This window comes from Oryza glaberrima, chromosome 5, assembly GCF_000147395.1.
Source record: "Oryza glaberrima chromosome 5, OglaRS2, whole genome shotgun sequence".
Classification (NCBI taxonomy): domain Eukaryota; kingdom Viridiplantae; phylum Streptophyta; class Magnoliopsida; order Poales; family Poaceae; genus Oryza; species Oryza glaberrima.
The window spans coordinates 7,074,107-7,084,129 of NC_068330.1; the positions used below are offsets into that span (position 1 = coordinate 7,074,107).

Sequence of the window (10,023 nt, forward strand, 5' to 3'; positions counted from 1 at the left end):
ATTGTACCCAATTTACAAATGTCCCGCATTTCTATTAAATATTGCATTGTTTTACAATATCATGTGGGATGGGTCCTACTACTCAGCCATATATTGTTTACCTTATGCCATTGATAACTTGGGTATTAAAATGACTAGATGTTGGTTTAGGAGATGCTTAGCCATGCTTAGTTCAACTAGTGCACAAAGGGGGATCACATTAAAGCATAGACTCGTTTATTGGCATAGCTTTGGATTAGTGCCACCGTAATGGTGTTGGCTTATTAAAATACACTACACGGTGGGCTGTGGGTGCATGGTTTTGCTAGTCGTGCCCATGGCGATTAAGGACCGGTTCGCAGGATGCCCTGGAAGAACTTATCGTACTTACCACAAGCCAGCGTGGGCAACGGCAGGGCTTGTAGTGTAGCTTTTCTCTAGCCGACGTACCCAGGCGAGGGTGGGCGTGATGGAGTTGGGTCGGCCGGGGTGTCCGGTTGATCAGCTTCCGGATTCATCGCGGCACGAAAGGGGGCTGCCTGTTGCCTGCTGGGGACGGGGGCGAACCCTAAGGTGTGGTGCGATCGGTTAGAGAGGGTTATGCGAAGGGTCCTGTCACGGCCTCTTTCCGGTATGTCGTGGTGGCATGTCGGCGCACGGGAACGTGTCATGGGGCTGTGTCTTGTGGGTACAGTTGTACACCTCTGATCAGAGTAAAACTATTCGAATAGCCGTGCCCGCGGTTATGGGCGGTCGACCAGATTCACCGTGATTAGTCTCACCCCTAGTTTAGCTTAATGAACTGGTGTAGCTCAGGTGGTTGGTTGGGCCTGTTGCAACGTGGTGTAGCGTTGGACAGTGACTGGTTAATATTGCTTAATTACTACAACTGTTTTTACTGTTTTCAACTACTGGTTTTAAATGCCTGCTTTATGCAAATGAACCCCGTAGCCTCCTTTTGTTATATCCTGCATCATACCTCCCCTTCCGGTATGACTTACTGAGTACAGTGGGTAGTACTCAGTCTTGCTCTCTTTTTCCCCACACCAGAGTTGAAGTTCTTCTCAGTTGGAGCCGTCTCAGAGAGGTTGGTTCCGTCGCTGCCGTCAAGGATTGCCTGTGGAATGGAGTCGCCCGCTGCTGAAGTCAAGCTTCCCGGTTTAGCTCGCTTTTATCTTTTCCGTTGCATTTGTAATCTTTTATATTTTTGTAAGACGTGGATCTGTATGTCAACAATTGTCATTTGTGTACCCTGGTTGGTCCTGGACATGGGTTTAATACACATTCAGCTTAGAAATTCTGGTTCGTGAATTTCTGGGCGTGACACAGATGCATCGCCATTCTTCACTTTCCATCCCAGTGCCGATCCAACCGAGAAAAAGGATGCCACCGATCGCCAACGAGCCATCTCCTTCCCTATATAACTCACGTTCTATTATCTTCTCTCCATGTCGATCAAAACTCATTTTGACAACCTCTCGATTCGTGCAGCCAATCGACAGGAACGCTGCCATGCCCACCGGAGCTCTGGAGCGCGCTCTGTGCACCGCCGTTCCCGCTTCTGTGGAACAAGCCGGGCCAAGCTGTCGCGCCACCACCATCGTCTCATCACCACGACCAAAACCCCTCAAGAAACCCCAAGATTCATGCCCCATGGACGGTGATCGGCATTGTCTTCTCCGGCTCCAGCCAATTGTCGCCGTCGCTGATTCCTTCTCCTTCGGTGAGCCATTGTCCGATACTTTGCACGTGAAGCATCCTTGAGACCTCACTAACAACGTATGACCTCATGCATGCCAGTTAGATTGGTAGATCAAGCCATCGACGTCATCCCAGAGTGAAGCACCGTCGCCAAGCCATCTATCTAGAGCACAGACGTCTCCCGTGAATTAGATTAAGTACAGGGATTAGTTAACCAAATTATTCCTTTTACTCAACTCAATCAAGGAGTAACATGTTCTGGACATAAAACTCTCAAGACATATACCTGTAAAACACTATATGCCTACAACATGTTATAACTTGTAAAAATCATAAGAAAATCATTATAACTCCAAAAATCTTGAAACCAAATGTGTCACTCTTAGAAAACACACCACCACACCTCTGTAAAGTCAAAACTAATAAAAATTTCTTTGCAAAAATATTTTATAACACCACCTAGGTAATTACTGCAATATACCGACATAACTTATAAATTCATAACTCACTAATAAAATATAATAAAAATAGAAATTCTTTCACCTAAATTCATCTTAGACCAGTGCCTATTCACTGTGCACAAATCATGTATTTTATAGCATTTTGGATTTTTCGCATATTTCGGTGTTTAATTGCATAACGTGTACTTTGTATAGATGATAGCTTAAGTGGTGAAGAAGTGATTTAGGTGGTGACTTTTTCCAGTTACAAGGCTAGTCCCACCTCCCTCTCTCTTTGATCAAGTTGATCCTATGTTTTGGAGGTTATTGAAAATGTTTGCAAATCTTGCATGTCGATTGTACACTATTATACATTAAAATTTTGTAAAACTTGTTAGACATACATCCATTACTTGCATTATCACCTTAACCCCACATATATCCATATCCCTCATTCCTAACCTTAGGAACAATATGACTATACCACTTTATATATGAGTTTTGATGTCACTAGATTACTTATAATGCTTAGTCATGCTTGGAATGGTCTTCCTTGTCATTATGGGCTCATTACAAACATGAAAATTGTTTTTGAAATAATCTGGATAGAACTTGAATACTTGTGATTTTGACGACTCACATCATGTGGGTAAAGTATACGAACTCTGAAGAGTAAAAACTAATCGATTAGCCGTGCTCGCGGTCATGAGTGGCGTGTGGATATGCGTTGAGTATAGACTTGTGTTTATTCTCCTAAATGCTGAATTTTATCTTCAAATTATGTTGAGATTTGGGAATGATCTCCTTGCTACCATGGAGGGCAATGAAGTGTATATTTATATATGATTAATGCCTATTTTGATGCCGATATGCTAAGTACTAGCTTGCTGAAATTTATCTGAAAGCAAATCTGATTTGAAAGTGTTTTATGCAAATAAAGCTTGCCTTATGCTAAAAAGAACCATATTATGCTTTCTTTGAATATATGCCATGCATGTAGCGTGTTAGGATTGCTTCGTGCTTGCCAGTACATTATTTCTAATAATGTACTGACTCTTGCTATTGGATTAACTATTTGCTTGCAGGTTGTAGACTTAGTATTTTGAGTGATGCGGGTAATCGATTGCTTTTTTTGGACTTGAACTTAATGGGGGTATATCCCTAGTCGGTGTGCTCGTGTTTGGGTAGTCAAGCTTCTGCTATTCTCTGATATATCTATTTTTAGCCAGTCGGCCCTTGTAACTATAAAGTAATTGTAAATTTTAGATCACTTTCATCTTAAATGTAATTTGCTATTTATTTCCATGCTTAAGATGAAAGTGTGAATCTAGTTCACATCCTGGGAACTAAATTCACATGAGTATAAGTTAAGAATATTTGAGATGTTGTAGATCTTTAGCCATTTTTTCAAGTCTCCTGAATATGTAACACATCTGGTCGCCGCCTTCGAGTGGTTTGACGGGCACATCCCAGGCTAAAGTTGACTGACAAGCTAAAGGCCCAACAATGGTCTTCAATATTCTTCTCTCTAGGAGTCGGATATTTCATTATATTTGTTTGATGACTTGAATAATTCACTTCATCCTTCAAATATAATGAGAGGTCCGAAGAGCCTATGACAACGATACACACTATTTAGCAGTTTGAAAAGTGTGCTAACGAAAATCGATGTAGTATTTGTATTTTAATCGAAAAGAATGGAGCCGTGCATGATGATCGAAGTGCATGCACGCAAGGCTCCTAACCTGGGAAATCAATTGAAGAAAATTATAACTTGCGAGAGTTCCATTTTGAGTTAATAGAAAAAAAGGATATATTATTTCTGTTTAAATTGACAGTTTCCAAGTTGAACCTATAAGCTAAATGAGGCAGTAGCTAATGTTTAACACTTGATTGAATGAAAGATCTGAATGACAATATCACACATGTAATGCCTGCTTTAATGTATAGTTTTGATTGAATGAACGATCTCACTGTAAAAAAAAATGCACAACGGAGACATGAATATTTACGTGAAAAACTCTTACATTAAAAACTATGGATGCCAACCAGCAATGACCAGTATAGACGATTTGGTTACAAATGTAAGAGATACATTGGGTTGTCGCACCTACTAGAAAAGACTAGAAGGCTAATAGCTAGGATAAGGCTAGAAGTCCTACTAGAATACTAATCTAACCAATTAAAAACTAATACAAACATATAACATGCTGAAATTCGGATAACATGTTTGATAATCTTCATCTTAAGACGAATTTCCCTTTTAGCATAAGCACCTTCATCCTCGAAACAACCTCATGCAGACAAACTATTGTGCGCCAATTAGTCACTTGGACCATAAAACTGTAACACCCTCGATTCAAAAGAGGTAGATCATATTTCAAATTTGCCATCGGCAATAAATCCTAAATCTATGGTATCAATTGGTGTGTGAACCAAACCGAGATGCGAAACCTGGTGCACAAACTTCAAACTCACCATGGGAATAAAATCCTGAATCTTCTATATGAAACTCTTGTACTGAAAACGAAGTATTTATATCTCCTGATGAAACCTCTTGGTATGCTGGGTTTGATGCTAGCAAAATCCACCAAAAATTTGATCACCTTGTAATCTAGACAGGAACAATGCTCCATATCAGCGACTTGAATGTGATGCTTCTTTTCTGCCTATCGGGTGCATGACATTATTAGTTTCTCCTCCTCAGTAGATGTGCCATCTTGTATCTTCACTTGCTATAATGATAATTTTGTGTCAATCCAATAGTGGTGGATCAAACTTCAAACTCGCCAGGAGCTTCTTTTCCTTCATTTGAAGTTGATGCTGTCAGGACGCTCGATTCCGAATCCAAAATGTGCAGAACTTTTTCTCTTTCCTTTTATAGACCAAAAGTGACATAGTGATATATGAGTAGACTTGAGAAATGTTTTGGTTTTGTTCCCAATCAACTTCTTAGATCATCCATGTATTTCTTACGCTCGGTCTCTTTCCCTTCACCTAAGTAAGTACCTATGCAAATGAGAGCACACAGAACTCATGATGCAGTAATGTTTGTTTAAATATATAGCACGTAATCTTACATAGAAATAATGCATCTTTGGTTGATTAAGTAGCGGTTGCGGCGGTGATGGCTCATGGTGGAGATGGTAGTGGCGATTTGGCTCGGGAAAGAGGGGAAAAGATGTGGCGGTGGCATCTATTTATATAGGAGGCATGAGAGCTATGATGTTTTTTTTCCATTATAATGCACCGGCACTTAACTAATAACAATAAAATAGTATATGCATCGAGCCCTTTGGCACCTAACGACATAGCTTAAAAGAATGGTATGAGATAAACTTTTATTAGACATTGGTTATATAGATCCATAGATTAATTTATTTTAAACTGCCGACCCATTAATTGATGAGTTGTTCTATTTTCCGCATAGTCATAATAAATTTCGCATAGTCACCTAGCTAACATTTCTTATTATGGGGTAAATATAATTTTTTAGGGTAATGGGGTAAATATAATTCTTCTTAATATTCCTCCTTGAAACTCTAGATACTCTTTTATTTATCTCTTATTTATTGTCTAATACTCCCTCCATTCCAAATTGATCTACATATAGTTTTTTTTGAGTTTATTCCTAAATGATCTACATATTTGTTTTCATTCATTAGGTCTATTCGTTATTTGTGCATTGGAGTAAATGGACATTGATGCATGCATCCATGCACACAAGTATTTATAACCCACATGCAATATCTTGATTTGCTATTGGCTAGGAGATAGTGGGGATGGTGCATGCATCTAGTTTGTTGCTAAAGTAAATATAGTATGAGAGAGTTATTAGCTTTTCTTGGTCTTGGTGTACTTATGAAATATGTAGATCAATTTAGAATGGAGGGAGTATAACATGTACATATTCTTTTAAGACAAGTAGATCTAGTCATCTAGAATCCACATATAAGTAGTCGGTAAAACTAAAATAGCATGGCTAGATTGTCTGTCAGTAAAGGTTGTGTCTATCAGTATACTATTATCGATGAGTTTTTCTGTGACACACCCTTTCTGTCAAGAAAGGGTTTCAATAGACAGAAAGGGTTTCAATAGACAATATGAGCTTTGTCAATATATGCATCGCCTGTTCATTTAGGTCATGATGTGGGGATACTTTACATATATATATTTGTACTACAATAAATGGCTTCTTGTGATTACTCACTAAAAAGAAGACATACCTTGTTTGTGATGCAAGATCATTATTTTGCTTGTTCGCATGTTTTGATATGTAGTTGAGGCACTGGTAGCCGACCTTCTAAATAGCCCAAAACTTCCTTACTTGATGGCCGAATGTGATGATCGAATTGGACGCAGAGAAGCCCAATGAGTATAACACGTTTCATCTGCTCCTCATCAAAGTCACCGTTTAGGCGTCGATCGACTGCATCAAGCAGTGAATTGCTGTAATACAATCTCCTAAACTTCTCAACGAGACCATTACCCTTGAGACACTGAGGTATTTCACCGGAAGCAATCTCCAGAAGCACCACACCGAAGCTGTAAATATCAGACGCCGGACTGATACAGCCTGTGCTACAATATTGAGGGTCTATATATCTTGAAGACCCAAATATGGTCATTGGGCAAGAAGTTTTGTCAATGGGGACTTGCCTCACCAGCCCAAAGTCACCAACTTTAGCATTGAATTCTTCATCTAGCATCACATTGCCAGGCTTAATATCCCTGTGCAGGACGCGCGGATGATTCCCATGCATATAGTTGAGAGCTGAGGCCATGCCAAGTGCTATCTTATACCTACAATTAATACATAGAAAATCAAAGTTAATTCAGCTGCAACATTAAATAATATCAGTTGACATGTGGTCCCATCGATCATGTTTTGGGGCATATATTGCATACCTTCTACTCCAACTTAGTATTGTATTTGCATAGTGAAGATGATAATCAAGGGTGCCATTGTGTATTAGATCGTAGACAAGGAGAAGTTCCCCATTTTCGTCACACGAACCCACAAAGGGAACAAGATTGGGATGGCTCAGTTTGCTGATCACTTTGATCTCATTATTATAATCTCGTGCCGCTCGTTCATGATCTGCAACCCTCATAATCCTTTTCACAGCCACGGGAGTTGTCCAATTCATTAGCTGAGCCTTGTAGACAGCACCAAATGCACCCTGACCGATCTTACGGCTGTCCGAGAAGTTCTCGGTTGCAGCTAACAAGTGTGCATATGAGAATCGTCGTGTGTTGTGCACTGATACGAATACAATTCCATTGTGAGTTTGTGACAATAAATGATTTATTTGAATGGACTAACAGTCTATTCATAGTGTAAGAACGACGAAATGATAGCACCTACCTTCTTCTTCCATAGTCATCTCGATTAATATCTCTGTTTTTCTATTGAGGCGGTGGTGGTTGAACCTGGCCCGCTTGCGCATAAAGCAAACCAATAAGGCAACCACGCCAGCCACCACTGCTATTGCTGCAGTGATAGATCCAGCTACTACCGTTGTACTAAAACTTTTAGTATTGAAGCTAGAACCTTGTTGGTTACCCGCGGGCACAAAACTAAAAAAAGTTTTAGTAAATTAAGAGTACGTGCAAAATGAATTGAAAATAATACAATGTTTTGTTATGAGTGGGTATCTTTACCAGTATAATCATTAGTAGAAGTGAACTACACCATTGATTTATGAGTTCTACCGCAAGTTCTATCAGTAGCAGTAGCTGAGATGATAGCATATATAGATACATTCCATTAAATTAGAAAAAGAAAATTTTTACTCCCAGGAGAGACCATAATTTTTACTACCAATAGAGACCATAAATTAAAGTTCTATTTATATGTGATTTTCATCGAAATCTTGTGGTAACTATACACTTCATAAATGTCAGGAAAATAAGAAAATACGGGTTTATACACGTCATCAGGACTAATTTAGATTTTATTATTTTGATATAATTACATGTATAATTTTTAGTGTGTAATTAGTATAGGCTGGGCATATTTATATACTCCTTGTTTTTTTAATATATGACATCATTGGCTTTTTAAAATACGTTTGACCATTCATCTTATTAAAAAAATATGTAATTATTATTTATTTTATTGTGATTTGATTTATCTTCAAATGTTCTTTAAACATGACTTAAAAGATCTTATATTTGCACAAAATTTCTTGAACAAAATGAATAGTCAAACGTTTGTCAAAAAAATCAATAACATTATACATTAAAAAAACGGAGGTAGTATGTAGTTTCTTGATCTAGACAAGTACTCCCTCCATCCAGTTGAACTACAAAGGTAGCTATACTTAGATAGATGAAGTAGTAAATACAAAAAGGCGTGATGAGGATGTTGAATTATAGTCGAAGAAGGGAACTACCCACCATGAATTAATTTTGTCCTACCTATTTTGAAATTTTGAATGGATTTTGGATTATGCATGGAACCTCATGTGCGTATATGCATGCCGTGCTTACACAATACGAGTTAAACCAAACTTAGATTAAGATCCTGATCTGCAGTCGAGTCTACCGCGCCTTTGTCACTAACATGTGAGCTGTTGTCCACATGTCAGTGATAAAGGCGTGGTGCAGTCGACTGCAGAGGATCCTCATCCAACTAACTCTCATTTCAATCGAAGGTGACACTGTTTTGCAACCAAGAAAAACAAGAGTAGCAGCATCTCAAACCTATAACTACAATATACTCACGGTGCATGGTTGTTCGACCTCGGCGGCGACGAAGACGGCGAAGGCGTTTGATAAACATTATTCTGAGATTTCCGTCTTGGATCCACAGTGAAAGTACTGGAGTTGTTGCCAGCCGTAGTCGAGCAATTCAAGACTGCATCCGATGTCGCAAGGAATAGAGTCAGAACAGAAAGAAGAACAGCTACATACTGGAGATGGAGTGCCATTGCCTCTCTCATAATACACAGCTGCTTAATTTCAGTCAGACACACAGCCAATATTAAGCACTAGCTAGATCTCATCAACTGATGCTGCAAAATTGGAAGGATGCAGATGGGGTTTATGTATAGCTAGTGCGGTTGGCAACCAAGCCATACTCCCTCTGTTCCAAAATATAGTAATCTAGAACTGGATAAGACATATTCTAGCTAGTATAACGAATCTGAATTTGGATATACCTTAATCCAAATTTGTTATAATAGAATGTGTTTTATCCAATTGTATATTTCTACATTTTAGGATGGAGGGAGTACATCTTGACGAGGACATTATAATTGATGACCAGGTTCAGCGTACGTAATTACGTATCACAAGTTGTGCTTAATAATTACAATCGTACTAGCAAAAGATGAGTTAAAATAGGTTTTGTTCCGCAAGTGCATGAATTAATATCGATTATATATACGCAAGTGACAAGTGCAACTGAATATTACATTCATAATCTCTCTCCTAGTCTCCTATATTTTTTTAACAACAAATTAAAGCAAGGTTTGACAGTAAGCCACATAGGCAAACGATCTACAGATCGTTGTCACGGAAAGCCTTTAGTTTTGGAATCAAACCGTTTACTTTTGAACCGTTTACTTTTGTCTACAGAGATCGTAAGCTTTGCACTTTTTTTTTTGCAGGTACTATTTTTTGGGATAGTGACAATACAATTGGTCTATTGCAGAAAAATAAAATCATATAGGAAAATCATTTGACTCAACAAACGTGCCCATGGAAAAATATTACCATTTGATTTGAATCGCAATATCAAATCTGCTAATCTACTATATACATCTCTATCTTTACTTATTAAAAATATTGAATATGTTCCCGCCGTTCTTATTTGTACGTCACCTGTCGAGTCTGATTCCCTTAAGGCACGTCGTAACGTGTACGTCACTTAATTTCCTATGTCATCACACCAAAG

General features: G+C 38.6%; 1 protein-coding gene across 1 annotated transcript; it reads right to left on the reverse strand.

The window, feature by feature from the left end:
• Positions 1–4,126: 4,126 nt before the first annotated feature.
• On the reverse strand, positions 4,127–9,113 carry LOC127774547 (L-type lectin-domain containing receptor kinase IX.2-like). Its single transcript, XM_052300806.1, has 5 exons — positions 8,850–9,113; positions 7,489–7,700; positions 7,029–7,383; positions 6,347–6,923; positions 4,127–5,129 (listed from the first exon to the last, which is right to left on the reverse strand). The coding sequence occupies exons 1-4, from the start codon at positions 9,065–9,067 to the stop codon at positions 6,368–6,370; spliced, it is 1,341 nt and encodes a 446-aa protein (XP_052156766.1). The 5' UTR covers positions 9,068–9,113; the 3' UTR covers positions 4,127–5,129; positions 6,347–6,367.
• Between the last annotated feature and the right edge of the window lie 910 nt (positions 9,114–10,023).

Excerpts from the sequence above, each read along its gene's own strand:
- LOC127774547 (XM_052300806.1), bottom strand. The coding sequence starts at position 9,067 with ATGAGAGAGGCAATGGCACTCCATCTCCAGTATGTAGCTGTTCTTCTT. Across the intron at positions 7,384-7,488 it reads GATGACTATGGAAGAAGAAG|TGCACAACACACGACGATTC; the intron begins GTAGGTGCTATC and ends TATTCGTATCAG. Across the intron at positions 6,924-7,028 it reads ATACTAAGTTGGAGTAGAAG|GTATAAGATAGCACTTGGCA; the intron begins GTATGCAATATA and ends TATTAATTGTAG.